This window comes from Megachile rotundata, chromosome 1 (genome assembly GCF_050947335.1).
Source record: "Megachile rotundata isolate GNS110a chromosome 1, iyMegRotu1, whole genome shotgun sequence".
NCBI classification, from domain to species: domain Eukaryota; kingdom Metazoa; phylum Arthropoda; class Insecta; order Hymenoptera; family Megachilidae; genus Megachile; species Megachile rotundata.
This window is the reverse complement of record NC_134983.1, coordinates 24,665,859-24,693,738: the sequence shown is the minus strand read 5'-3', so window position 1 is coordinate 24,693,738 and position 27,880 is coordinate 24,665,859. Positions and strand designations below refer to the sequence as shown.

At 28.4% G+C, this 27,880-nt stretch overlaps 7 protein-coding genes across 17 annotated transcripts; 3 read left to right on the top strand and 4 right to left on the bottom strand.

Annotated features, from left to right (window-relative positions):
• Nucleotides 1-316: 316 nt before the first annotated feature.
• dlt (codanin-1 like protein dlt) lies at nucleotides 317-4,691 on the bottom strand. Its single transcript, XM_012298799.2, has 10 exons — nucleotides 4,450-4,691; nucleotides 3,870-4,164; nucleotides 3,512-3,785; nucleotides 3,261-3,421; nucleotides 2,598-3,194; nucleotides 2,300-2,533; nucleotides 1,864-2,226; nucleotides 1,626-1,791; nucleotides 1,281-1,549; nucleotides 317-1,209 (listed from the first exon to the last, which is right to left on the bottom strand). Exons 2-10 carry the CDS (start codon nucleotides 4,149-4,151, stop codon nucleotides 1,054-1,056), a joined length of 2,502 nt encoding a protein of 833 aa, XP_012154189.1. The 5' UTR covers nucleotides 4,152-4,164; nucleotides 4,450-4,691; the 3' UTR covers nucleotides 317-1,053.
• Nucleotides 4,692-4,872: 181 nt separating this feature from the next.
• CtsL1 (cathepsin L) lies at nucleotides 4,873-7,732 on the bottom strand. Of its 2 annotated transcripts, XM_012298807.2 has the most exons (7): nucleotides 7,572-7,732; nucleotides 6,782-6,893; nucleotides 6,347-6,499; nucleotides 6,065-6,268; nucleotides 5,573-5,778; nucleotides 5,347-5,498; nucleotides 4,873-5,261 (listed from the first exon to the last, which is right to left on the bottom strand). In XM_012298807.2, the coding sequence occupies exons 2-7, from the start codon at nucleotides 6,875-6,877 to the stop codon at nucleotides 5,041-5,043; spliced, it is 1,032 nt and encodes a 343-aa protein (XP_012154197.1). In that variant the 5' UTR covers nucleotides 6,878-6,893; nucleotides 7,572-7,732; the 3' UTR covers nucleotides 4,873-5,040. The 2 variants fall into 2 exon arrangements, with proteins under 2 accessions (XP_012154197.1, XP_012154198.1); XM_012298808.2 differs by lacking the exon at nucleotides 6,782-6,893 and having other exon boundaries at nucleotides 7,572-7,712.
• Nucleotides 7,733-9,362: 1,630 nt separating this feature from the next.
• ND-B15 (NADH dehydrogenase (ubiquinone) B15 subunit) lies at nucleotides 9,363-10,260 on the top strand. The gene is made up of 3 exons (XM_003700443.3): nucleotides 9,363-9,564; nucleotides 9,687-9,827; nucleotides 9,905-10,260. The coding sequence occupies exons 1-3, from the start codon at nucleotides 9,427-9,429 to the stop codon at nucleotides 9,971-9,973; spliced, it is 348 nt and encodes a 115-aa protein (XP_003700491.1). The 5' UTR covers nucleotides 9,363-9,426; the 3' UTR covers nucleotides 9,974-10,260.
• Nucleotides 10,261-10,267: 7 nt separating this feature from the next.
• On the bottom strand, nucleotides 10,268-11,396 carry LOC100883982 (trafficking protein particle complex subunit 31). The gene is made up of 3 exons (XM_003700363.3): nucleotides 11,075-11,396; nucleotides 10,697-11,006; nucleotides 10,268-10,442 (listed from the first exon to the last, which is right to left on the bottom strand). Exons 1-3 carry the CDS (start codon nucleotides 11,239-11,241, stop codon nucleotides 10,344-10,346), a joined length of 576 nt encoding a protein of 191 aa, XP_003700411.1. The 5' UTR covers nucleotides 11,242-11,396; the 3' UTR covers nucleotides 10,268-10,343.
• Nucleotides 11,217-16,669, bottom strand: LOC100883875 (tRNA (34-2'-O)-methyltransferase regulator WDR6). Of its 7 annotated transcripts, none has more exons than XM_076532899.1 (14): nucleotides 15,803-16,669; nucleotides 15,489-15,666; nucleotides 15,255-15,428; nucleotides 15,044-15,191; nucleotides 14,738-14,959; nucleotides 14,249-14,663; nucleotides 13,994-14,146; nucleotides 13,513-13,922; nucleotides 13,247-13,429; nucleotides 12,659-13,170; nucleotides 12,038-12,480; nucleotides 11,791-11,953; nucleotides 11,625-11,712; nucleotides 11,217-11,351 (listed from the first exon to the last, which is right to left on the bottom strand). In XM_076532899.1, exons 1-13 carry the CDS (start codon nucleotides 15,867-15,869, stop codon nucleotides 11,655-11,657), a joined length of 3,126 nt encoding a protein of 1,041 aa, XP_076389014.1. In that variant the 5' UTR covers nucleotides 15,870-16,669; the 3' UTR covers nucleotides 11,217-11,351; nucleotides 11,625-11,654. The 7 variants fall into 7 exon arrangements, with proteins under 7 accessions (XP_076389014.1, XP_076389017.1, XP_012154192.1 ...); XM_076532902.1 differs by lacking the exon at nucleotides 11,217-11,351 and having other exon boundaries at nucleotides 11,389-11,712; nucleotides 12,659-12,755; nucleotides 13,017-13,170; XM_012298802.2 differs by lacking the exon at nucleotides 11,217-11,351 and having other exon boundaries at nucleotides 11,389-11,712; nucleotides 12,659-12,755; nucleotides 13,083-13,170.
• A 287-nt stretch (nucleotides 16,670-16,956) lies between these two features.
• Nucleotides 16,957-18,320, top strand: LOC100883722 (putative glutathione-specific gamma-glutamylcyclotransferase 2). 3 transcript variants are annotated; one of them, XM_012298812.2, is made up of 3 exons: nucleotides 16,957-17,082; nucleotides 17,446-17,609; nucleotides 17,697-18,320. In XM_012298812.2, exons 2-3 carry the CDS (start codon nucleotides 17,475-17,477, stop codon nucleotides 18,234-18,236), a joined length of 675 nt encoding a protein of 224 aa, XP_012154202.1. In that variant the 5' UTR covers nucleotides 16,957-17,082; nucleotides 17,446-17,474; the 3' UTR covers nucleotides 18,237-18,320. The 3 variants fall into 3 exon arrangements, with proteins under 3 accessions (XP_012154202.1, XP_003700492.1, XP_012154201.1); XM_003700444.3 differs by having other exon boundaries at nucleotides 16,959-17,107; XM_012298811.2 differs by having other exon boundaries at nucleotides 17,006-17,262.
• Nucleotides 18,321-18,977: 657 nt separating this feature from the next.
• On the top strand, nucleotides 18,978-26,806 carry CycG (cyclin G). Of its 2 annotated transcripts, none has more exons than XM_003700364.3 (7): nucleotides 18,978-19,155; nucleotides 21,773-22,020; nucleotides 22,151-22,567; nucleotides 22,645-22,899; nucleotides 22,996-23,204; nucleotides 23,378-23,445; nucleotides 23,529-26,806. In XM_003700364.3, exons 2-6 carry the CDS (start codon nucleotides 21,901-21,903, stop codon nucleotides 23,421-23,423), a joined length of 1,047 nt encoding a protein of 348 aa, XP_003700412.1. In that variant the 5' UTR covers nucleotides 18,978-19,155; nucleotides 21,773-21,900; the 3' UTR covers nucleotides 23,424-23,445; nucleotides 23,529-26,806. The 2 variants fall into 2 exon arrangements, with proteins under 2 accessions (XP_003700412.1, XP_012154199.1); XM_012298809.2 differs by lacking the exon at nucleotides 18,978-19,155 and adding an exon at nucleotides 19,741-20,408.
• Nucleotides 26,807-27,880: the final 1,074 nt, after the last annotated feature.

Sequence of the window (27,880 nt, the reverse complement as noted above, 5' to 3'; positions counted from 1 at the left end):
ACTGCAACAAAATTTGTTCGCGCTCAAGTCCTTCGCGCAGTTCGTATTGCGCATATGTCCAAACAGTTGGCGAACAATAAAAATAGTCGACAAAAACTATTTTACAATTTAATGATTATTTCGTTTCGAACTTGTTTTTCAATTTCAACGATCCTACATAATATTATTAATAATATTTTGTTGAAGCAATCGATGAAAATTATTAATTACAACGCATCGCGTAAATATCGTCTGTTCGATAGATTTGTATAGACCCTTGGGAAAATAATTTTTCCTAGTAAAGGAATAATGTGAACGATTAAAAATTACAAACACATAAAAAACAACTCTTCGTTTATTTAGCACTTCGTACATACAAAAATTTGTAATTTTATCTGTTGCTATAAAATGTATACCGAGTAGAATAAAATCGATAATTAACTTTATATACAAAATTAACGTTAGATCTAAAAGTAAAAATTGAAATCCGTGCATACTAATACGTACAATTAAATTAAATACAATCTTACGCTGTCTATATAGACGGTGTATAATAATATCAGATATAAAATCAATTAAGTATCAAATCCTCGAAATTTCTCCTATTAATTTAGATACTTAATAGATACTATAGACGTAATAATACTAACTGTTGAAGTTAGTGCAGTAGACACGTGTCTATTTGTCATTGAATTATTAATTTACAATAATTTACATCCGTATCACAATAGTTATATCATTTATACCAGTGATTAGCAACTTCAAAAACAATTCCTCGACTTTAAAATTTTTCAATTTCTATGCTTCTAGTTTCCGAAATTTGATAGATTCCCGAAATTTTCGGAACTTTTGAATTTCTAAATTTCATATTTCTAAATGAACAAATTTGAAAAGCTGAAAATCTAAAAGTCAACAAATTGGAACATTTCGAATCTTCATGGATTTCCAATACCTCGTCATTGTATATACTATATATCTGTGACCTCTTCAATGGACTTTATTATGCCTATCACTGGTCTATACAATATACTAGAGTCCTTTAAAAAGTTCAAAGTAAAAATGAATAAACGAACATCAGTCTAAAGAACTATAATCGTTGCAAAATTCTATCTCGTTATACGTTTCTGCTATCCACCCTAACAAATATTTCACTTTTTCTGTTGTTTCATCCGATGCCTTAAAACCTGATATAACTTCTGTTAAACACTTCGACAAATGCTTCATAATAGACTAGAAAGTAAAAGAAACGATTAATAATTATTTGAATTAATGTTAAGAAACGGAGGAAAAGATATATTTACCATGGGCCAATCTTGTCTGAATAAAGCTACACATTGATCGCTAAAACTGTCAATGTCCAAAACGTTTTTCTCTATTAGCTTCCTAATAAATTTTCCAAAAAATGGCCAAATCTCTTCGTTTTCTGGTTGAGCTAGCAGCATAATATTTCTAGAACTAAACACTCTGTGCATAGGAGAATCTAATTCCATAGCTTTCCAACGCTCCATTGTCCAAACTCTTATGAATTTTTTTTGAACTTTTTGTGTGAAAAGATCACTTCGATAAGCGACTGGAAGTTCAAAGGTCATCGATAATAATGTTTTTCATAATATAATATCTTATTTAAAAAAGTCATACTCTTTTACCTAAAAATAAAGCAAAATCTGTACTGAGAGAATATAAAATCTTCTCTGGCCCCACAACTAAATCAGCTCTTTCGTTCAAACTTTGATATAAATTATCTAACACAGTTGATACAGATGTTATCGTTAGAGATTTCCCACCATTGTCGAGTATATCCCACATAAGCTCCTAGAAAAATTATAAGAAAAGATTGTAGTTCCATTTTATCGAAACGAAGGTCCAAAGAAAATATACAATTACTCTTATGTCGTCGGTAATATTCGTTGGACTGATTGCATTTGGATTGTGTTTCTTTTCTTGGAAAGGATGCAATGGTATATTGTTTTTCAAGAATCTGTTTAATTCGACTTCCATGTCTTTTATGAACAATGAGCCACCCACTATATGGGATTGTATCCACTGATGTATTCGTTCGGTGGCTAATCTTGTAGCAATTTTAACGCACATTTCTTTCACAGGGCTTAAAGAATCTTCAGCCAAAAGAGATTCTATGGCTTTAGTTACACGTGTTTCACAAATTGTCGGTATAGATATTTCACATTGCTCCTTCAATTCTTTAGACATATTTGTAGCCAATATATTCATGTCATTTATTATGTATGCCTTAGAAAATTTATTTTTTGTTTGCATTATTTATTTTATTGACACGGTTTCTTTATGAAATTGACAAATTTACCTTGAAATCCATTGCATCATTGAGTAACGATTCTTCTAATTTTTCCCATTGCCTTTCGCTTTGCTTCTTTTTCAAAATCTTTCGAAAGTTATTTAAGTTCGTTTCTCTAGAAGACATTAATAATGTGTTGCATATATGCTTCACGCAAGCAGAAGCAACCCGTTCAGACACAAAGTCAACCGTTTTGCGAGTAGATGCTGGTTGCCCATGAAAGAAAGCTTCTTCTAATTGCAACTGTTCACGTGTCAAAATTATAATACTTTTCATCGGGAGAAGAAAGTAAAATCAATAAACTTACCTCTAAATGCTTTACACCTGCCCCTCGGACAGATTTGTGAAGTTGACTAGAAACTGGTGTAATGTGTTTATTTGAATTGCAATTATTTAAATTTGCGTTAGAATTCATTACAGGTGCATTTAAAGCGGCCGAAGGGCAGCATATTCGTAGCGTCTTTTCATTAATAATATCTAATTTGTCTAAGTTATATTTAGCAGAAGTAACAGATACTATGGGCTCTCCAGACAACATATTCTTTTGTGCATAGTGTTTGTCAAACTGTTTGAGACTTTGCAATTCCTTAACTTTATACGTCTTCTGCCAAGAAGGATACAAATCCTTTGGAAAATTTGATAATTCAAATAACCAGCCTAAAGTTGATTTTAGAAGAATTGCTGTTTGTTGAGAGATAGGACTATCAGGTGCCAAAAAATCAGACTGATTTACAGCCTTATAAATATAATATAAAAGTTCTAAGATTTGCTTATAATATGGTAATCGAAGAGATACCGCATCCAACATAGCCAAGTATTTTGCTATCCAAGGTACAGTTAATGACAACTTTCCACATGTTATTGCATTATGAAGACAGAGGTGTAAATTTACTGTTGGTAAAACCTAAATAGAACGCATCGTGTTGAACTTGTTTATTAAAGACAAAACTTCTTGATTTGAGTTACTTACTTTACTTCTTACTTCTACTTGAGTTGCCACTAACTCCTTAAAATTATTCGATTCTGATCTGTACGGCAATGATACAAGAAGACCCAATACTTTTGCAAGAAGTTGTAAACTAGATAAACAAGTAATGAAATTTTGTTGAGTTTGCTCGTCGACTGTTGTGTCTGTTTTGAACAAAATAAATGATTATACAATTATACACAAAACATGTAAAACTTACAATATTATTTCAGTTTCTTAATACGTATTAATACCTGAGTCTTCTATTTCGCTACTGTTGAATTGAGTATCATTCAATTCCATAATTTCATGAACCAAACAATTTTCCAAATGAACATAAAAAACTGGATTGAAAGCGAATAATATAAAATCCTTGAAGAATTCTTGTACTCCTGGAAAAGATGGCCCTGTCACTTGATTTTTGGAAGGTTGCGGCGTTACTAATCGTTTTTGTAGTTGATCCAACTTTTTAGGATTAACACATTTCAAAGTTTTCAGAAAACTTATATTTTCATCGTCTATTTCTGCCTAAAAGTATTAAACGTTTTTAAAAAAACTGGAAGTAAAAGAATACACGATTCTTAAATATATAATGCTAATGTTTAAACCTACTTGTTGCCTGTTTTGTACACATGAAATTAAAAGTTGTGATTTAAATAATCGGGCAAAGTGGTAATAATTAATTGCATCATTGTGCAGTGTCAGCATAGTTCGTATTTTACTTCCCAAAGCTATTTGAAATGTCCACCCTGGTACCAAGTGATTCTCTTCCCATATTCTAAATATCTCATAAAATTTGTCTCGTTGGTTTTTAAATGTTTGAAATGTAATCGCAGATGGAAAATTTTCACGATTATCTGTGTCTATTTGAAAACATACGTTTAATTCACCCATTTTATGAATGTGCCTGTAAAAATTTAAAGAAATATATTGACCAAAGAATAACGTTTTGATTTCAATATAATTAAATCGTATATCTATTTCATATATATCGTATATTAAAAATCTTTTACTAAAAACTGAGATAAAATGAAAAGTTACATAAATATTATAACATAACTAATGAAAATGATTCAAGAGAATACTTTGAATACAAATTTTAGAACCAATACAAAAATATTATATTGTACATATACGGGAATTAATCTATTTCCGTCTACATAAATAATAAATATAATTTAAATCATTTTACCTGCTTTACATTTCACTTCTTATGATAAAATTTTATTTTTTAAACACATTCATTTAATTAAATCATCCAATACGTATTATCGATATCAGCTAGCCTTTGAAGGTTATGTTTATAAAACATTTTAACGTTACTGTACGACAAAAGAAACTTTGTGTAATAATTATTTATGAAGTCACAATTTTTTAAATAAGAAAATTATTCAATACTATAATTCTATTTTACGGCATACATATTTATACATTAATGTCATAGAATTCTATACACATTCTGCTTAATCAATTTCTGCTGTGATGCCATGCTAGACTGTGCCAACTTAATGGTATCAACCTCATGTTTACAAAATCGACTAGATTTACGATTGTACGAAAATAATAAATAAATAGTAACTTTTAATTTTTTATTCTTTGTAAAAATTGTGGTATATAATATTAATGTCTTTCTTTATTCAAAAAATATATATTTATTTATTGGATGTAAAAACTAAAACTTAAATGTAAAATATACAAATGCATAAAATTAAGTTATGGAAAATCATCAGAAGTTTGTAATTCATATTCGCTTGTATCTTAAAATTACTTTTGAGGACAATCGTTATCCTCGAGATCCAACAATAGGATAGCTAGCAGAGGAAGCAATACCGCAATGGTTGTCTATGTTTCTGGCCATTTTAATGTATCCCTTCTCACCCCAACTTTCGCCCCAACTATTTTTCACTATCCAATAATCTCGACCTTCTTCATCAGTTCCATATCCTACTACTAGTACACCATGATCTAGATTTGTTGAAGAACATTCGGGTTCGAAATAAATTCCTGCAATCCATATGCAATTTCGTAAATAAACATTCAACAAATTCGGAACTTTTTATCACTATTGTATATCATAAAGTAAACAAACCATCAGAATAAAATTGAAAAGATTGATGAGAAGCATCTATAGCAACAGATACTGGTCCTACAGTAGCTACTGCTGCTTTCAGTTTTTGTTCATCTCCTACAGGGATATCTACAAAACCAACATCAGAAGCACCACTGCTCCGCTTATCGTATCTATTAATGAAAAAATAAATTACTACTCAGAAAAACTTCTGGAATAAACTTCTATTATCACAATATGCACTTACCTGCATTTATCATCTTCACCTTCATATGGATAAGTTTTTTCGGTATCTAACCCTTTATTGTCTTTGATATAAGAAAAAGCTTGATCCATTAACCCGCCATTACATCCATTATTACCATAGCTTCCAGAACAATCAATTAAATTCTGTTCACTTAAAGAAACAAGAACTCCTGTTCGTCTGAAGTGTTGACCTTCTAATGATCCAGTCTATAATACCCAAAATTTATTTGTCTTTTCAAACAGTTTATTGAAGAACAAAAACAGTAATAAGCAAATAAAATTGTAATTTCTTTATTTGGCACAGAACCTTCTGAACACAAATAGACTACGAGTACATATTAGAAAAATATTTTTCATATTTGGCATATACCAAAAAATTCAAATAATGTTGAACATAGCAGTGTTAAGTGATAATACAAGCCATGACAACCTTAAGAGAAACAATTTAAAAGTGATATATTAATATTAAGAAACTATTCTAAATAAAACTTACAGCAGAGAATGCCCAGCATGAACCACAATGTCCTTGATCTTTAACCTCGGTGACAGCACCACATTTTCTCCAATCTACCATTTTAGGTAATTCTACGTTACATGGTTCAATAAATGCAGCACCTACAGGTAATCTTTCATTTCTCAATGTGTGATTTATGGTCCTGTTGTACCCATTTAACATATTTTTAAATTCATGATTAAGCTAAAAATATCAGACAATAGATAGATGGTAAGCACAGAACTTATTTATCTAATTAATTTAGTAATAACAATTACTCACCATATCTCCATATTTGTTTATTTTTAACCTGTACGTAACTTTTTTCAGTTCATAATCACAATTATGTTGAGCAATTTGAAGTTTGTTTTTCATATATATTTTCATTCTTAATCTTTCTTCTGCCTCATGTTTATAACATTTTTTATGTTCCATCTAGAAATTAATAATAAAATAATGAATTCCCTTCATAAACATTTCTAATATAAAAATGATAGATTGATTGATTGAATTTTATAATAATTATTTAAATATTTTATCTACAAATAAATATTTTATGTATTTATGAAAAGACACATTCATGAAAGGTCATATTTAATCTACCATCAATATGCACTGTGTGTACAAGGACATACAAATATACATATTAATGTCATAAGTTATCAGATAAAACTTGTGCTAGATATTGAGTATATAAACAATCGATAATTAAATCACCTTAAAATTAATCCATTCTTGATTCACCAATTCAAAGAAAGAAATAGCTTGCACTGCAGCACATGTTATCACGATTAAAAGTAATATTGTCTTCATGATTTTTATACTGAATCTGAAAATACGCATAAATTAAGTAATTTCTAAAATTAATACAATAATTATCATAATCACAAAAGTTATTTGAACTGTAAAATAGAATTGATTAATATCGATATACAATAAATATACTAATATTCTATGATCTTATTTATGTATATAACTGCATCGTATCGTGTATATATGCCTCGAGTTCTTTCATACACATATACATACATGTATACAAACAAACATCGCATACAAAGAAACAATCACGTGATACGTACTTTCCTTATAAATTAGGTGATACGTACTTTCCTTATAAATTAAGTAGTAATAATGCTTTCTTATTTAATATTAATGCATTACAAGGAATAATATAATAATTTGTCATTTTTGGCACACATTTTCAACAAATTGCAACCGTATTACTTTAACAAAGTGATGTTGCGTAAAGTATAAAAATTCTGAATGACGCGTATCGTTATGGCTTAACAAGGAACAAAAGAATTACCACGAAGAAAAAGGTCACAAAACGCAACAATTTTTCCAATGAATAAAACGTAATAAACAAGATAAATATAATGATGATTCAAGAAGCTATACACAATTACGTCGAACTTAAAAGGAAAACAAAGATATTAAATTTTGTTTGTAACTTCGGTTAAATATAATTGTCAAAATGAAATAATAAAAATAACTTCAAATATCTTACCAATTCTATAAAATACTTGTTAGAGAATTGTCAGGAGGAAGTATGACTCGCAACGTAACAGAAGATACGTTGCGCTAAGGTCGACTCGACGGACTACTAATGGACTGTTAAGAGCGCATCTCTTTTGTCCATATTGTATATTCTCCCCTACTACGTGATTCACTACTGTTTTGACTTCTATGGTTCCCAACTTGCAGATATAAACAATATTATTTATTATCTTTTTAATTATTTATTTTTGATCAAGTTAAAGGTATTTTCAAATACTTTAAATATTTTATACACAGAAATTTGTCTTTATTAAAATATATACTGTATTCTAAACCTTGTCTTCTATTAACTTTTTTCTTATCTGACGCCATTAGTCATATAATAGATACAAGTTCACAATAAGTTTTCTTCAATTAAGAAGAAATTAAGCAAAAGGCAAGACTGACGTGAGAAAGATTTAAAAGGCGAATTTTTTATACATGTACCGACACCGAATGATTTTAATATTCTTTCAATAAGTTGTCGGTGTCATGGTTTTCAAAAATCGACGAAAAATTTTAATTTCTAAAATATTTTCGAAAAACTGTTACTACTATCACACTGAAATCTATGCATATCTACATATTTATGGCGGTATATGAGTCAGCATGGAATTGCCACTACTCTATTGTTTTTACAAATGCACACATCGCAGCGACCGAAAATTATGTATAACGGGTGAACTTAACAACCAAACTTATTTGAAACGACTGAAATACTGTTCTGACTTAACTTAATCTATTATGTTTTATGTTTTCATACTTTTAATTTAAACGATGTGTAAATATAGAAAAAAAAAGAATAAAAGTAATAATGAAGTTGACTCAAAAAGTATAAATATTAAGAATGTTTAATACTGTCTATATCCTAAAAAACAACAACAACTAAATGTTTCATATCACTTTTCTATGCATACATCTGGATTATAAGTATTTTATTCCTTCTTTCAAGTTTCTTTATAATCGAAAGAAACATAACTTTGACAAACATATTATGCAATAATATTAAATCTCTGAATTACTGTTATCTAATTTAAACGTAACAAAAATTTTCAAATTTCTATATAAATTATGAAAGAGTTTAGAATTATAATTTGATGTAGATTTTTAAAACATGACAAAAGAATGTAACGAATTGAGAAACACTGAAGAATCAAATATCATACTGCTTTTATCTGCTCATACGCATTCCTATACATTTACTCTCGTTATTTAGTGTAACTCGATTCGAATACGATTATTCATTATTCGTTATATGTTGGAATTGTCATGTGATTTTGATAAATGTTTAGCAACCCACATTTTAAACGCATGTCTGTGCGCAAAGGATGCATTTTTATCATAGCCGATGATTAAGCATTCTTTTGATTTTATAACCTACGGACTTTATTCAAATCGTATTTGTCCTATGACATTCTTTACTTTGTTTCGTTGCTTTCTAAAAGCTGATAATTTATGATTATTTTATTATCTCCACTTTATTCATTTACTGAAATTATTTAATCGTTTGTAATTCTTTAAAACAATTTATTTGTATTGCGATTAAATATTTTGATTATAATGTTCCAAAAATAAAAAGTATCTTTACTAATCAATAATTAATGATATATTCTATTCAGTTATGGAATTTTGAAGCTTTTCAACATGCAATTCAATGTTCCAATTTATTTTGTTAATAATACATTTTTAAATTTTCTTGCTTACAACCTGGTATACAAAGTTTCTTTGTATGTACACGACAATATTATATGGTATATACATATATATATATCTTATATAAGTTCAGTATTCGACACTACTGTGTAACGTAAACTTTAGATTGAAAAATGGGATCAAATAAAATGGATTTCTATGATGTCTCGCCAAAAATGCGAGAAGTAATAGAATGGAGAGATGCAAGAAAAAAGGTTTTACGTGAACAATATTTAAAAGAAATACTCCATCCAACGAAGCAGTCGATAGTTGTACGTATCACACGTAACCTCAATTGGTTGACACGAAATATTATGAAAAGAATAACAATAAAAATGATAGAATTTAACTTTAACCTTGTCAATTTTATTCTTTTCTTATTTAAAACATACAGGCTGATGAGGCATTTGACAGATATAATGTTCTAAGACTTACGCAAGAGTATCACACAAAAATGACTGGTAAAGTTCTATTAGTATGTGGACTTGTTACAGTTGCATTTGCAGGATTTGCAGCACTATTTACACGACAAAAGGTAAATTAATTCTTAAATTTTGGAAAGTAGATTTTAAAAATAATAGGAATAATTATTAAATTGTTTTCATGTTACAGTCGAAGCAAGAACATCGTATTCGTACTGGTCAAATAAGTTATGCCGATAGAGAATTTAAATTTATATAAATTTATACTTTGACAGTGTATTTGTAATAGTAAAATTTGTACATTTAAATCTTTGTTTGTCATTCAATATATATGTACATATACTGGAACATGAACTATGTCATGTATATTAAATTATGTTGAGTAAAGCAATTACTTTGTAATAAACATAATAGAACAATGGTTTCAAGTATTTAGTCTTATACAGTTTTAATGTTGTCTTTGTTCTTTATGGGATCACAGAAATGCTAAGAACGACTTTTTTACTTGTTTTGTTTAAAAAAAAAAAAAAAACGAAAAAAGAAAAAGGGTTAATAAAATATTAATCATTTTTCAATTTTATTTGCAAAACTTTCCATGTATGACCAGTTTTTCTTTACCGGATATTAAATTATCGATCTTCAAGCTGCTTATCTCGAGTAACAACTGCATCATCGAATTTCACCATATACGTTGTTCCTTTATGCCAGTGTGCAGTTACTTTTGCTGTCTATAAATATAAATAAAGATTTATAGAATTTCTTTGTTACTAAATTATAATTTCATGATATAAGTTTAAATAGTTGTATTTCTGTAAAATAATATTATAAATAATATTGTAAATCTGTTATACCTATATTGTATCTACATTGTAAAAATGTATAATTTAACCAATAATTTTACAATGAAGTATAAATTTATCAACTACTAGCGTATGTTTAAATTGTGTAATATAAATATGTATTTATACAATTTAATACTTACAAAACCACAGTCACAAAGAATAGCTTCAACTATTCCAGCAATAAAAGAGGCACAATTCAAACTTCCTTTATCTTTTGGAACTGATATAAACTTGTTTACTAAAGCTTCTTTTTCTATGATGTAATAAGTACGTTCATCATCATTTGCATGTTCTAATTTGTCAGCCTCCCGACCAAATAATGATTTCCATACTGTACTTTTAATAAACAACAAGATGTTCAATAGTTTTATCTCACGTTTTCCACCTTTTTCTCGAACAACGAGTAAATCTGTTATTCTGTGACCAACCTCTGCACCTAATTCTGCCAATCTAACCCACAAATATGAAATTATTAATTTTATGTAACTATATTTCATTGATGCTGATCGGTTACGTACTTATTTTGTAACTCTGGTACAGTGTAAACTCGATTTTGACAGTACTGTACTAGTTCTGAAAATAACAGGGCAAAACAACTTAAGCTAACCTCTCCTTTGCCTTTACTTAATGATTTGTCAAGAATACTAGTTCGTGTTCGAACTGCCGATATTGTAATACTCGTCATTTCTATCGAATAATCGTTGATCACAATAACTTTTCAACTTTTGCAAAAATGTGACTTATATGAATAACTGAATCAATGACATTTAACTTGTTTTCTTATCACTTCGCCATCTGAAAGTGGAATAAAGAATTAAGTATCAAGAAGCAATAGTGGCTACTCTTTATTCTGCAATCACTGCAAGCATTACAACATGTCAAGTAGAGTTATGATTACAATGTATGTGTTTTCTGACAAACAGTTCCCAGATATTCTTCGAATTATATTATTTATTTAATTGTTCTAATATATTTGTCAAGAAATACTTCCATTGTAATTATGGCCAAAAAACAGAGTTTGATACAAACATGAACTTTTATCATCACTCCTTCAAAAAACATTATTACCTGTTTTTTCTTTTTTTTTTTATTTAAATTTTATTCATACGTTAATATTTCAAATCCTCTTCCATAAACACACAAAAATGGCTTATCTCTAAAATAAATAGACACTTTAATATTAATATTAAATTGGTATTGAGAATATTGAAATACATTTAAGTTGTAAACATACTTTGAATTATAACATAAAGTTAGACCTTTTACATCTGTTACAAATGTGAAGATTTTCTTTAAAACTGTTACACATAAACAATCATTATTAAAGCTATAATTATACATAATGACTTGTTGATCCATTCCAACACTAAAAATTTTATCTTCATAAAATTTTACTCCTATAACATAACACATTATTGATAAATTTTGTATATTTATACTATTAATCATACTAAAAGTAGCAATTATTTATACTAGCATACCTGTAATTTGTGCAAAATGTGTAGTGGACGTACACCATTTTGATAACAATGAAACGTATAACTGTTGATCTTTGCCTGATGTTTCAATTTTAAAACGAATAATGTTAAATAAATTGTCGTCACCACCAGTTGCCAAAAGATATTCGTCTTTTCCAATTGCTTTTAAGTCATATGAATTAATTCCAGATTGATGTAAATTAAATTTCGCAACAGATACATCTATATAGTTCTGAAATTCTTGCTTCTCACAATGCGGCTCTTGTATAATTTTTAAAACGATATCAGTGAAATCAATAAAACGAATGATTCCATCAGTTGACATAGTTAATGCAATTACCTTCTCTTCATATGTTAAGACAGTTGTTTTTACTATGCAACGAATTGCGCATTTTGCATGTATTTTTAACGAAATACGTTTTGTTTTAGTATTGTACAAAAATATTCTGTAAACAATATTTAACCACACATTTAAATATGCAATATTATTAAAAATGAATTTAATGTTATTTAAATCTGAGAAAATATGTTAAAATTTTATTTTTATGGACTGCGAAACTATTGAAGTACATATGTTTGTATAGTATTTATAATAAATGTTATTAATAAAAAGCAAAAGTATACCTTACAAAGCCATCTGCGCATGCAACGAAAAGCAATACGCAATGTAAGCTTGTAGTACTATGATAAATTTCAGCATCCATGTAACGGGTTTCAGGTTCTACGATGTAAGACCGATTAGACTCCTGACATTGTTTTTTACGATATCGATCAAATCCGTACAACATATGAGATGTAACGTCATGACAAGAAATATCTATACTTTGTAATGATTTTTTGCTATCGTTTATATTAATTTCCCACACTTTTATTTGGGCCCTTCCACCCCCAGAAAAAACAAGATGTTTATTGCGGGAAGAATTAAATTGCAAACTTAAGGAAGTTATAAATTTTACTGTGGAAATGTGGCCATCAAAAATACCTAATGTTTGTAAGCACAAATTATTTTTTACTAATGTACTGAAGACATGAGAAATATGAAGAGTACCATCTTCTCCTCCAGATATAAACACGTTTTGCATGTTTGTGTTTAATACAGGGTTAATGAAATTTACTTCTTTTGTATGAAAACCATTCTGAAAGTTTAAACACAAAAATTGTATAATAAAATAATGACTAATTGATATGGAAGAATACAGATACATAGCTTACCAATAAAACCGGGGTTTTTAAAGCAGCTAACGGAAAATCAAATATATATACTTGTTTATTACGAATATAAAGAAATGAAACAAGTTCGTTTAGTACAATACAATCCCATGATCTATGACCACCACCACAAGGAACTCTTGTTACGATTCTACGATAAAACATGCTATATACTAAGAATTCCGTCTGAAAATAATAACAGAAAAAGTGATTCAAACGTAGAATATAAAATTATTAATTACATTGTACTTTATTAAATATCTAATTACTTCTTTGAATCCCAATATGAAAATGTCGTCAGATACTTTTAAACTGCCACTAATCCAATCCATTGGCATTTTTTCCGAATGTAAAGTGCATAAAGATTTTGTGTTTTGATGTTCAGTTATTTCATAAAATCGTAACGTTCCATCACGACCTCCTGATATTAATTTTGAATGTAAAACTATAAAATTTTGAATACCTATCTTTCCATGAACTTTAGGAAAAGTTTGAATAGGTTTGTTATTTATTTTAAGTATATTTGTCTCATCATTCGAATTATATTTTTGAACCTCAAAAACATGCATATTTCCAGCTCTATCTCCACATATCAACACATGTTCATATAATATTGCTGCTGTCAACCAACGCTCTCGACATTGTGGTAACAAGCCCATTGATTGAATAGTTACTGATCCTATATAAAAAAAGAAAATGAAAACTATAATCAATTTCGACAATAACTTATATTGTATTCTTTGCACATACCCTCCATAGTAAAACTGAATATCTTCAGAACACCATTTAAGCCACAAGCTACCAGGTTATTGTTTCCTAACCATTGTATAGAGAGTATTTGTGATTCCATTATTTTTTCTTCCACAATTAATTGTAGTATTTTGTTAGTTGTAATATCAGCTTCTATAAGTATTTGACATAGATTACTTAGTGATTGATACTATTTTATTAATATTTATTATCTGACAATGAGTATTATTATTCTGCATTTATTGATGCTTTTACCTTTATATATTGCTATATATCCATCTTTTGATGCAAAACAAACATAAGAATGGCATAGTGAAACTTGCATAATGCAATATGTATTAAACCTTTCAAGATACAAAAACTCTTTTGGATTACTTTGCCACCTATCATAGATGTACAAAATCCCGTTTTCATTAAAAATTAAGAAATTACCACTTTTTAAGTAACAATTATATTTTGGCAAAATAGATATATGCTGTCTAGGTACTAGTGTAATTGGTTGGATATAATCACTGGGGAAAGGCCATGCATGAACTGCGCCATCAGCTCCACCAGTAAAGATGCTTTTGTTATCACTTGATATGTCAATGCTCCATATCGCAGCTCCATGATGTGCACAAATTTTATTAATCAATTTACCATCTAATGACCAAGTACACATGAGAGAATCCTAAAAATCGAAAAATATGAATATGCATTATATTGTTTACAGTACATTACATAATACATATGCATGATAATTACTTCTCCTATGGTAATTAAAGTCTCATTTCTTATTATAGATTTCCATACTCTTGCTGTATGACCAAACATTGTTTTTTTTAATTTAATTTTGACATCTTTCCAAATTATATGATTTTTATTGGTTTCATTGCTATTCACTTCCCATAATCTGACTGTTCTATCATCAGATGTAGAACAGATAAGTTGAGTAACTGAATCATATATGACCGAAAAGATTACTCCCTAGAGAGAATTCAATGTTTACATTTTTAAATTTAAATATTTTATTTGAAACAACACATTACTTTAAAAGAGTGTAATACTAACATTATGTCCATGCAAACGATGTAAAATAGGTGAAATTTCAGTACATGAAGAACTATAATTTATTTCCCATATTAATATTTCTTGATATACAGTTCCGCTAAAAATGATCAAGTCTTTTTGATTTTGGACTAACATTGATCCACCATACCTAATAATAAAGTCAAGTTTTGTAACATGTAATATTTATTCAAATATGTATATAGAAGGATACAGAATGCATTTTTCCTTGCACCATACATTTTGATAGTTTTTCTTGATGCAGTCATAAATGCATACGTTATTATGTGCTAATAAAACTGCTAAATACTCATATCCATCAAATGATAACCATTTCACTGTTATTATCCAATCATTAAGACAATTTTTACTAAATTCTTCTTTAACTCTAGATAAATGATAAAATTTAAATTATTATGTAATGTTTAACAAAAATCATTTAACTTACATTAATGTTTCTTGTTTTTTCTGAATATTATATCCACATAAAGAGTTAGCCCCAAATATAGATATCTTATTGTTAGGACCCTCAATAATTCCATGTATATTGTATGGATAAAGGCAATCGATTTTCTTTTCTAATTTGTAAGTGTCAATATCAAAAATATGTAATGTACAACCCACACCTATAATAATAAAAAAAACAGCTTAGGTGGTTAGGAATAATGTTAAAACTGTGAAAATATACTGTTTTATATTGAAGAGATTGGAGATTTTATTACAATGTTAACATAATACAAAGTTTGTGCATATACAACTAACCTACAAATACTAAATTATTTACACAGCGAATTGCAAGCACATCAGTACATAACAATTTTGAAATCATGTTGCGGAAGAAATGAATAATTTAGTACTAATAATTATAACCAAGTACAAAATTTTAACAGTTAATAGTTAACAGTACAATTGGTATGAAAAATTCTTTTCTCGCACAAAAGCGAGACACTGTTAAGTATCATACTGTTTGTATTTAAGTGTATATAAGTTTTTCATATATAAATAAATAAATATATATATATGTATATAGAATATGTATATATTTTATGTAATACAAATAACTGTCAATAACATTTTTTAGCATAAGTTAACGAACAACAGCGATCCACACAATTCACGCTGATCTAACACGCACTGTACATTGTACATTCTGGTAGACATTACACTCCATTCTCAATTCGTGTACATGACTACGTTTCCATCGAGGGTCCAAATCGGGTCAGAGTCGGGTTAGAGTTAAGTTGCCTTGCCTGTTTCCATGGGATCAGAGTTACGTTGGGGTTGGAGTTGGGTTGAACATTACCAACTGCACAAAGTCAACTACCATATTCTGACATGTAAAGCTGAGCAATATTAATTTTAGAATATCAAAATAACATACAAAAATTATTTCTCAGATTACAAGATCACCGACAAAAAGTAATAATAACCTCTTCTACACCAATTAATACAACACGTGATACACAATGCAATTTGGATTTGTTATGTTGGCAACACGAACTCGACTCTTGTCGTTTCCACCGAACCTCAACTGAACGCTACCCTAAAATTTTGTAGGGTAGAGTTCAACTAAACCTTTGGCGTTTCCACCGTACAAGCGCTGACCCCAACCCGACTCTAACCCGACTCTGACCCGATTTGGACCCTCGATGGAAACGTAGTCAAAATTTTAGGGTAGCGTTCAGTTGAGGTGCGGTGGAAACGACAAAAGTCGAGTTTGTATTGCCAACATAACAAATCCAAATTGCATTGTATATCACGTGCTGTATTAATCGGTGTAGAAGAGGTTATTATTACTTTTTGTCGGTGATCTTGTAATCTGAGAAATAATTTTTGTATGCTATTTTGATATTGTAAAATTAATATTGCTCAGCTTTACATGTCAGAATATGGTAGTTGATTTTGTGCAGTTGGTAATGTTCAACCCAACTCCAACCCCAACGTAACTCTGATCCGATGGAAACAGGCAAGGCAACTTAACTCTAACCCGACTCTAACCCAACTCTGACCCGATTTGGACCCTCGATGGAAACGTAGTCCATGTGAGCAACGTAAACTGTCTGAAATGCACGTGCTAATTATTATGCCTAATATTATTTTAAACAAAATTGTATTTAAAACATATAGACATACGTATTATATACCAAGTACTTATAATCTTTAAAAATTCGTGATTTTATCTAAACGATTATATTCAATCACTTTGAATTGTTATTCAAAATGTCAGTATAAAATATTTTACGCTTTTTATTAAATTTCTATCAAATTTTTACTAAATAATTTATAAATTATTTAGTAATACAATGTGGATACAATATCAAGTATTTAAAAAATAATGTTTTATTTAAATTTTGTATACGTTTACCAAAAAGTATCATTTTAGATAATAAATTAAATTCGTATAGGTTATTGGTATTTAATTATAAAACCGATAATGTGGGTATTTGGATATGGTTCACTTATTTGGAAAGCCGATTTTCCATACGAAGAAATTCTTGTTGGTCACATTAAAGGATATATTAGAAGATTTTACCAGAAAAGTACAGATCACAGAGGTGTACCTGATAGGGTATGTATCTAATTATTTTTATATTAATTTAAAAACAATAGTTTTTATATTAGAAACAATACAAAATATACTGAAATTATTTTATAGCCTGGTCGTGTTGTCACGCTACTTTCTTCCGATAATCCTAATGATGAAGTATGGGGTGTTGCATACAAAATATCATCCCATAACATAGATACAGTTGTAAAACATTTGGACTACAGGGAAAAAGGAGGTTACGAAAGAAAAAGCGTACTTTTTTATCCATCCTATTCAATTGAAGATATTGGATCATTTTTATTAACAAATAATAGTTTTCAAACTAATTTTGAAAGTAAAAAGTTATTACCAATATCGTCGGATCTTACACCATTTTATATTACAATTTACATAGGAGGGGAAGATAATCCAAATTATGCAGGTGTAGAAGATATTCATGTAATTGCGAAACAGATACTTGTATCTCATGGTCCTAGTGGGGCTAACACAGAATATTTACATAAATTAGCATCTGCAATGCGTATAATTGCTCCAGGTATATACGATGAACATTTATTTACATTAGAAGCAACTGTCAAAGCATTAGAGCAAGAACAGGATATACAGATAGAAATGAATCAGCGTAAATCCACTGATGATAGTAGATGAAGAATTTATTTCATTTGTATTTGTTATACATTGTATTTAATATACAGCAAAATAATAAAGTTACTTATATTATTTTTATAGAAATGCGATATTTCTCTGAATGAAATTTTAAAAACATTTAATTTAAAAAAAATCTATGTCAAAAATATTGTTGATAGCATATTTTAAATACTTGAATTATAATTTGTTTAATTCATAAATATGTAAAAATGATGAAATAATATAATTGGTCAAATGATAAACTTATATAACAATTATAATATATTTACTGTCACGATCAGCTGAAGTTAGCTTATAAACTGTACTAAACAAGTATTAATTAAATAACATCACGAGAACATGTCTTAATTTACTCTATTATAAAAAAAGTTTCCAATTTTAGTTTTTAACTATGTAATTATTTAATATTATCTAAATTATTAATTTATAAATTTTGTACAATATAGAAATAAATAAATGCAACAAAAGAATTACGTTGGATATAAAGCGTTGAATTGAAATTTCTAGAATTCTAATAAATTGAAGATATTAAATTTCATAAGTCTATAAGTATTAATAATTAAATTGAATTTGAATTAATATGAAACTAATAAATGTTAATGTATTAAATAAATAAATGTAATTTTATTTGAGATTTATATAGATTATCTTGAAACCGATAAAAATAAACAAAATGAGTTTGTTTACGAAAATGCAAATTTATTTACGTTCATAGAGGGACTACTTTTTGTTACGCATGAGCGTGCAATGACGCGTAATGATCAGCTGAATGTACACGGCTCCGCCATTTCTTATTGTTAGAACAACTGTCAAACCGAATAGTCTGTCTGTAATTCTATTTCCTATTTGTACCGTCAAATACGAGAAAAAGCCAAGATTGGGTGATCCATTAACGTGAAAGCGTTTCGGACGCATCCGGGTAAGTTTTTCATAAAAATTTTTAATACTTTTTACAATTAATTTTGAAAATAAGTATATTCGAATGTCTAAGTTAAACAAAATGGTGGAAATGAAAAAATTTATGATATGCATTTATTTACATAGATTGTTTTTGACTGTTTGATGTTATATTGGAAACTTCATATTTAATGAAGACATGCTATGAATCGAGTATTGTTCCGTTTATAAGTAGTTTGGTACTATATTTTAAGAGAAGAGTTCATTTCAGAGTCCTGACTTATCGTTTATGATTAAAATGAAAATAATATTAGATAGTTGGAATTGTACAAAAAGTACAGTTAACTACAATGTTTATTTCATATTTGAAAAATTGAATTTTAAATTGGACATTGTCTTATTTTTTTATATGCCATTTTATTTATTTAAGTTTTGCAATAACGGGTATTACGTGAATATGATAAAGCTTAATTTGAACTTTAATCTTAAGTAGCTAATTTGTGAACATTGAAAAACAGTGTGTTTATTGACAAAAGGTTTTTGTACATTGTTGATATCATTTCATGTTCACTTCGTTCGAATTCGTACGTGTTCGTAGTGATTCGGGTATTACTCATTCGCGACGATTCACAAAGCAGTGTAAGATACATTTGTACGATCGTGGTTTAAGCGAACAAAAACGTAGAGTAAAAGTAAGAGCAAGAACATTCATATATGTTCATTTGGTGCAAATGATTATTGAACAAGTTGTTTGTTCATATTAAGTAATTCAAATAAAAAATACGGACATCTAAATGCTAAGTAGAGGGAATTGAACCGTGTTGATTTGAAACGCGTTAAATTAAATCACTTTGAGTTGTTTAGATTGATCGCGTCAACTTGAATTTTATCGAACTGATTCCTGTTGAATCAAATCGCATCGGATTAAATCAAATCATATGGAATTAAATCGCATGGAGTCGAATTGTGACGAATTAAATTGTATCGAATTGATTCTACGAGCAAATGTTCATATTGTTAGAGCATTCGTTCGCTTTAGACATCCGAGCGGCGAAAGAATGCTCGTGTACGTTTGAATCTTATCATAGTGGGGGAAGAATGAGTGTTCGCTCGCTTATTTCAAACGCACCGTTACAGTATCTTTCAAATAAGCGCAGAGAGAGTGTGTTTTCCTCTTTGTAGGAGCTCATTGCTCTTACGTAAAGAAAAAAAAAAACAAAACAGAAGAATAGCAGAGTGTATATAGTTTTTGGATGGTTTTGAAATCTTGTGGTAGTAAGTAGTTTTTAATGAACTTTACATGTATACATTAAATATTATAAACACAGATATTTCGCGCCAAACGCGAGAATCAATTCGTGATTCTTAATGTATAAATTTTTCAGATGTACATATTTCTATGCAGTAATTTGTTTTGAGTTTTCAACGATTTATGACTGTTCATTCTTAATGTAAAAATATATACCTTATCTTTTAACACACAATTCAATTCTAGAAAAAAAATTATAGTATGAATGATATTTTTGGAATTTCAGGCTTAAATATACTTTGTTTTCGTGAAAGTAAAATCACAGTTTGTTTTATTTATATTTTTTTAAATTCAAAATATAATGTAAAGTAATTGATGAATTTAAAAGAATTTTATGTTGTATTCAATTTTGACAATTCGTTGCATCATTCGCTTAGTAGCCTTCAAGTATTTTTTTATTATTATTGTTTTCATTGGAGTAGTTCTGTATTATAGAATTAACAATATTTTTGTATGAATTTGTTACATTTTAATATTTTTTTAATATTTATCAGATTTTGACAATAATATTTACTTTGTTTAATTTTGAAAAGTACAAAATTTAAGAAGTAAGAATTGTTATGTGTTGACGCGATGTCCTGTTTTCTAGATATTTCTACAATAATCTGTAACTGCTGTCACATTTCGAATTGCGTGTTTTTACAGTAAACAAATACAGTAATAAATAATTCTATAGATTTCGTCATTTTCGTTTCGATTTTAATCGATGGTTTTACGGTAATTCGAATATTTTACGAGTTTTATACAAATTTTATCAAAATAGAATTTGTAGTCATTGTACTGTTGAGAATTAATGATATGCAAAATAAAGATGAAAAATTACATACAATCGATGTTATTTCGAATGGAATACTTTTCTAGTATGTTCTTCAAAACTTCTGGATATCTTATTTGGCGGCGCGTGATTACGAACGTATACAGAAGCATAAAACATTAATTAAAAATGTAGATGTGCACATATATTTTACTCTATATCATCTGTTTATGTAAAATTAACAAGTATGTATTAATATAATAAAATAATATGAGAAGCTCATTCAATTTCTTAATAATGCTATTTATACTTGGCCAATAGAAACTTCTTTATGCTACTAATATCTATTATTTGCTATTCCTCAAAATTTTGTTTAAATTTCTAAACAAATTTATAAGTCTTTCAAATATATTTAAATAACTCTTAGAATGATTAAAAATTAATTGATCTCTTCTTTACTGCTATTTTAAAAGTATATTATATGTTACGATGGTAATAAGATGAATAATTTAAATTAAAATTCAACTTTTTTACATGATTTTATTAATGTTAATATTATTTTCTCTTTTTTTCTAGATACAAGGCTAGCCAGCTGCGCCATTCTTGTTGTGTGACATTCATATCATCAGGCACACTACACATCTTGTGTTTTTCTTTACCTCCTCATCGTTGCTGTAGTGAGCTGCAAGTCACACATTGCAGGAATGGACACATCGGGCTTGCCTGTACCGGATGCAATCCACCCTTTATTCGAACAGTTGCAGGAAGCTTTGGTTCTTGAAGTAAAATATCAACCTAACCTACAGTTACCCACTATATCACAAGTAAGTACAGATAATATAGAATATCTTAATATTTGATAATCTCATATATGATTATTATATTCTTTCATTATTTATGTAAACGACTTTATAAGTATTTGTTATTTTTACAAAATGTTGGTTTCTTTTTTAGAATGATGAAATAACAATTGGAGCTCGTGACGGATCAGCTCATGTGCTAAGATGCCTAAAAGTATGGTATGATTTACCATCTGATGTATTTTTTGTTGCTATCAATTTGATGGATCGCTTCTTAACAAAGATGAAAGCAAGACCAAAACATATGGCTTGCATCAGTGTATCTGCTTTTCACATAGCTGCTGTCCAGTTAGCACAGTCCTTAGATGCTGATCACTTAGTCTCTATTTCTCAATGTAAATGTACCGGTGGTGATCTTAAACGTATGTCAGAAGTTATACAAAATAAGTTAGAATGGGCACCTGGTACACAACCTGTTACATCTTTAACTTTTCTTCGATTATTCAATGCAATGTTTCATGCTGTTGCATCGCAGCTAGGATTAGGAGAAGTGTATACTAGTATCATTACGGTAAGATGATTTTTTATTTATTTAAAAATATAAAATACCATTGAATTGTAGTTTATTTGTAATTTATGTTGTTTCAGGAATCAGAACTCCTTCTCAGGTTAGAAATGGTTGCTTGTGATGGTAACTGTGCTAGCTTAAAGCCATCAGAGGTGGCACTTGTACTACTGTGCATATATTTAGATAATGCTGTTAATCGATTGGATGCTAATACGGATAACACCATATCTGCAACTGCTACTTCTAGCTCCTCTGTCATCAATACAACTGTTACATCAAAGCATCAAATGCTTAGAATTTTAGAATTTGCTGTGGAACTTCAAAAATTATGTAAGGTAAAATTACAATAATCTGATCATTATCAGGTCTTTCTATTAAATTGATAAACTGAAATAAGTTAATAATCATCTGTTTGGTTTATTTTTGTTTAGATTTCAGATACAAGTTTCTTTTCTACGCATGAAGCTGTGGGTGCTATATTGAGCAAATATAATGCCCAAGAACAAACCCCTCACAGACAAAGACTGATATGGAAATTGTCCTCTCGTACAGCGCGTCTTTTACGTCCAACTGATAAATTTATTTCTGTATTACCCGCTATCGCTGAACATGCTCCGGTTCCTTCACCGAGTAAAATTAGGTAAATAAAACAGAAAGGTTAAACTGAGGGAGCTCTTTAATATTCAAAGCACATATATGTTAATCTCAACTGATGAAAAAGATAAAGTGCTTAGCCGCTATTAATCGTCAGAAATTATTTGATTTTGATCTTAAGTATAAAAAAAAAAGAACAAACATCTTTTTTATTTACAGAAAAAATCGTAAGTTCGGTCGACGTCATGGAAACAAGAGGCGTTAAATAGCAGTATCGAGGCCTTAACGTAAGCTATTCACTATCATAATTACTATGGAAATTAAGAAATAAAATGACACATCTTACAACTAATGATAGATTATTTTTAAGGTGCTGGATCGGAAGTTGAATGTTTGTTCAAAATACCGGGCAAAGAAAGACTTCAGTTTGAAGTTTAAAATCAATTTTTTTTAAAAAGTGAAATAGAAAGTACAAATGATAATGTATTTATGTCGTATGACTAAATTTCGGATATCTCTTACGTTATACATATATCAGAAAGTCGATATCAAGAAAATTATTCATTACAGCACTCTGAATTCCTAAACCGATATTATTTTTCATATGTGAAATATGTTAAAAAAGTATTTTAATCGTACCATTCATTTTATAAAAAGAGACAATGATTTCTATTCTCGAATATTTATGTTCATTAAGTATTACTGCTGTAAAGCACACAGATGCTGTGAAACAAAAATGAAATAAGAATTGAAACTGCATATTTTAATATCATCTTGAAATTTCAAAGAGTAACATCATATTTTAGTAATATTAAAAATTAATGTGATACAATGTCCATTGTAATTCGTGTATTATAAATATGAACATTATCATAAGTATATTAATATGTTTCCGAATCACGTTAAAAAGCGTGAATAAAAATTGATTATATACTAATATGAACATAAGATTAAAAAATAAATTATATAAAATTACATAAACTAATCGAAATGTTCAATAAATCTTGATGCTAAAAGATTTACAAAATTTAAAGTTTGATATTTTGTCGCAAGACTGTATTTAAATAATGTGTCGTTTAAGGAAAGACTACGAATTACTGTAAATAGAAAAAATTTCTGTTAAACGTTTTTATAATATGTCAATCAAGTAAAAAATGTAATAATGCATTTATAGTAAACACTTTGAGCTGTTTAACCTTTTGCACTCCAATTGTGTTTTCCAAACTTTCTGCATATTATTTTAATATTTTCGTTTTATTATTTTGCTGTTGTACATATAAGTAATTTATCATATTTAAGTAATTTATGAATAATGACCAAAAGAATCTCAAAACCAAAAATTGAAAGTTGCCTTTGATATAGATCATATTTAATATGATCCAAAATTAGTTAGAATTTAGGCAACGTTTTTATAAAATTATTAAAAAATTATTTAAAGAATATGACGTATACTCATGTTACTTATAAATGCAATTACGAGCGCAAAGGGTTAGTAATGTAATTGAACGCTTTAAGCAAACTTGCTGAAATGCAACATAAAAATGTCAGCTGTGAAAGTATATTTACGTATAAAATTAATTTAAGGTATATAGTATTATAGAATTAATTATTAGTTGCACTGCCACAATTTGTGATAGGATTTTTTACTACTGTAGTTTTCAAATGTAGCAATTATTAAATGGCAGAAGTATAGTCTAGGATATTTGAAGATTAAATGTTTATCTGCAATAATTTATTGTCTACTTATTTCATATGCTAGGTTTTGCATTTAAATATAATATATAGACAAAAAATGGAACAAAAATGCTTCAAATAAAGTATAATAACATTTTATCAAAATTAAAAATATTATACGAGGAAAAGAATATTATTTGCAAAAAATGGAGGTGTCATATTCTTACTGTACATAAAATATTTTGGTCTTAAATGATATATATGTAAAATCACGAAGAGATTATGATCTTCATAAAAAACTTGATTTTTAGAATACCTGTATCTTTAGCCAGTTTATGCTAGTCATAAGACATATTTACGTCATGAATTACTTCATTTTATCAAAATATTTTTACAACATAAATTACTAAAACAAATGGCACATAGCATATTAAGTTAGATTTACAAAATACAAGTTGATTAATCTGTTATTTAAATATGTAAATAATCAAAATTCATAATGCATTTTCAGAATATATTTATAATTTAAAACACTGATCTTTCTCGATTGTTTCTATTAACTTTATTAATCGTATTATATATGAACTGAAATAATAATAAAATGAAACTTAAGAAATACTAATTTTTGTATGTAATAACAAATAGGATAAGATTTAATCATTTTCAAAATGAAATTAATACTTTTTTTTGTACAAAATATATTTATGTGTAAGAATGTAAACGTACAAACAAAGAACAACGTAAAATGTTCTATGGACCATTTAACTTTGAAATAATCAATATAGTAAAAAATGACAGTGCTTGATGTACTATAAATTCATTTATATATTTACATTTTCTTTTTCAAAGCTCTTAAGAAGTGTATTTAAAACAATTTACTACAATATTTAGTGTAATTTGATCATTGTTAAACACTAGGAACAATTTTGTATATTAGAAAATAAACAAATTTCGCGGATTCTAGTAAAATTAAAGTATATTTAGAAGTCAAAAGGATGACGTTCTATTATGTAATTAATTGATTACCTATTATTCTTGTAAATTACAATAAATTTTTGTCTACGTATATACAATAATACAAATAATAATTTAATCAATAAAAAATATTTTACCAGCAATAAAATTCAGTAAAATGTTATAGTTTACATACACAAAAAAATGAAAATAAAGAAAAATATACAAATTACTACGTATCTATGTAGATAAGTTTATTATACTCTGTATTAATGAATAAATTCCCTTTTTCCTAAAATAAATAATTTTGTATCATATTCAATTACTGAATTTATTTTGTTAAATGTAAATTATAAAAGTGACATAGTGTAGCAAGAAACAAGTAATAAACTGTCGTATTCTATTTATAAGCATTATATGTATTTAGTATTTATACAAAAAGTAAAATTTGACTTATATTATTATTACGCATTACATGATTCATATAATTTGTTCAAATTATTATGTGCCATACACATAGTTTCGTAAAAGAAATATTACAAAGTGATTGTGCCACATGTGTTGTGCCATCCATGTAAGTACTACTAATGGATGTATACATACATATATTGGTATGTATGGTATCATATTCTGACACAGAACATGTCCGTGAGTTACGCTGACACGTGGTAGGCATACATCGAAAAGAAGGCAGAAAAATATTATATGTGTACTCTTACAATGATAGTACAGTAAAACCCTTATTAAGGAACACTTTTTAAGGGATACGTAAAAACTAATTACGTCATCATTAAGACGGGTCCATTTGACTTTTCTGGGTTAAGCCTCTTTGTAAAAAATTTACTGCGCATGTCTACATTTTACGGTTTAGGACGGCGCACGGGGTCAAGGTTAATTGATTAATTCCCCGTCTATAGCACGGGCGTTTCACAAGTTAGTAATTAAATGATTAAACAATAAGTTTAATTAAGTTCTGCTCTGTATGAAAAGTGGTGAAAATAAAGAAAAATTTATCAACAATCATTGTGTATTTATTGTTACCTAACAAGCCCAACAGAATAAAAAATTACATACATATTCAAAAGAGAGAATTTGTATTAAGAGAACATAAGAATTCCTGGAATTTGACGTCACAAAAATTCCAAGAAATAGCATGATATATACCTCTTTATAACTTATGTTCTCCTGATACAAATTTTCAAAATCGGTTGCTTAAATTTCAAAAATCGCGCCCGGCAATTCTTGGAAATGACGTCAGCAAAATTTCAAGAAGTGGCACGAAGAATACCTCCTCACAACTTATGTTCTCCTGATACAAATTTCCAAAATCTGTTGCTTGAATTTCAAAAATCGCGCCTCGAGAATTTTTGAAATGACGTTATGAAAATTCCATGAAGCACAAAGAGTACTTCTTCATAATGCATGTTCTTCTGGTGCAAATTCTCAATACTTTGTTTTTTATTTTTTAAAGTTTGGGACAATTTTTGGGGATCGGAATGACAGGTTTTTGTGTAAGTAAATATACAAATACATGTTTTTATTCATATTTATTTTCAAACACTTTTGTACATCAAATGACTTAATATATTTTATTAATAGATAGATACATTATTAACACTTAATTCTAGGACGGAATTATCATAATAATATGTACATATTAGTATGTACTGTAGCATCGAATCTTGTAGAAAATTAATAAAAATCAATTATTTTGGCAGGTGCTTGCCTAATCTGAACGCCCCTTTAGGCAGGTTCGACGCAGCGCCATCTAGTAGTGATACGCGGCACTACAATAGAAACTTCGCTGATGGTATATTACCGTTGGAGTGTAATCAATTAATTACCGACAAAATCTGGTCGGTACTTTACACGTATTCATCATAGTTCGGTAGTTTCTTGTTAGATGGCGCCGTTAACAGCATTAGTGGCGGTTTTTTTAAAAGATTGTTTCCTTTTTTCTTGATGTATTTATATGCCTATGTATTTTCAATTATTCATGTACTCTATGGTGATCATCAGAGTCATCCAGTATCTTTTTAGAAAAAGATTCGTTCCTGTTGGGTAAAAAAAGGGGAAAATATTTTACGACCTCAA

Coding starts and splice junctions, on each gene's coding strand:
- dlt (XM_012298799.2), bottom strand. CDS start 4,151: ATGGGTGAATTAAACGTATGTTTTCAAATAGACACAGATAATCGTGAA. Junction 3,786..3,869: donor GTGTACAAAACAGGCAACAA/GTAGGTTTAAAC, acceptor TAATACTTTTAG/GCAGAAATAGACGATGAAAA. Junction 2,227..2,299: donor ATGATGCAATGGATTTCAAG/GTAAATTTGTCA, acceptor AAATTTTCTAAG/GCATACATAATAAATGACAT.
- CtsL1 (XM_012298807.2), bottom strand. CDS start 6,877: ATGAAGACAATATTACTTTTAATCGTGATAACATGTGCTGCAGTGCAA. Junction 5,499..5,572: donor GGTGAAGATGATAAATGCAG/GTAAGTGCATAT, acceptor TTTCATTAATAG/ATACGATAAGCGGAGCAGTG. Junction 5,262..5,346: donor TTTTCAATTTTATTCTGATG/GTTTGTTTACTT, acceptor TATGGATTGCAG/GAATTTATTTCGAACCCGAA.
- ND-B15 (XM_003700443.3), top strand. CDS start 9,427: ATGGGATCAAATAAAATGGATTTCTATGATGTCTCGCCAAAAATGCGA. Junction 9,565..9,686: donor CAACGAAGCAGTCGATAGTT/GTACGTATCACA, acceptor TAAAACATACAG/GCTGATGAGGCATTTGACAG. Junction 9,828..9,904: donor CACTATTTACACGACAAAAG/GTAAATTAATTC, acceptor TTCATGTTACAG/TCGAAGCAAGAACATCGTAT.
- LOC100883982 (XM_003700363.3), bottom strand. CDS start 11,241: ATGACGAGTATTACAATATCGGCAGTTCGAACACGAACTAGTATTCTT. Junction 11,007..11,074: donor GTACCAGAGTTACAAAATAA/GTACGTAACCGA, acceptor TTTGTGGGTTAG/ATTGGCAGAATTAGGTGCAG. Junction 10,443..10,696: donor TTCTTTGTGACTGTGGTTTT/GTAAGTATTAAA, acceptor TTATATTTATAG/ACAGCAAAAGTAACTGCACA.
- LOC100883875 (XM_076532899.1), bottom strand. CDS start 15,869: ATGATTTCAAAATTGTTATGTACTGATGTGCTTGCAATTCGCTGTGTA. Junction 14,960..15,043: donor ATCGTTTGCATGGACATAAT/GTTAGTATTACA, acceptor AATTCTCTCTAG/GGAGTAATCTTTTCGGTCAT. Junction 13,923..13,993: donor ATTCAGTTTTACTATGGAGG/GTATGTGCAAAG, acceptor TTTTTTATATAG/GATCAGTAACTATTCAATCA.
- LOC100883722 (XM_012298812.2), top strand. CDS start 17,475: ATGTGGGTATTTGGATATGGTTCACTTATTTGGAAAGCCGATTTTCCA. Junction 17,610..17,696: donor ACAGAGGTGTACCTGATAGG/GTATGTATCTAA, acceptor ATTATTTTATAG/CCTGGTCGTGTTGTCACGCT.
- CycG (XM_003700364.3), top strand. CDS start 21,901: ATGGACACATCGGGCTTGCCTGTACCGGATGCAATCCACCCTTTATTC. Junction 22,021..22,150: donor AGTTACCCACTATATCACAA/GTAAGTACAGAT, acceptor TTTCTTTTTTAG/AATGATGAAATAACAATTGG. Junction 22,568..22,644: donor TGTATACTAGTATCATTACG/GTAAGATGATTT, acceptor ATGTTGTTTCAG/GAATCAGAACTCCTTCTCAG.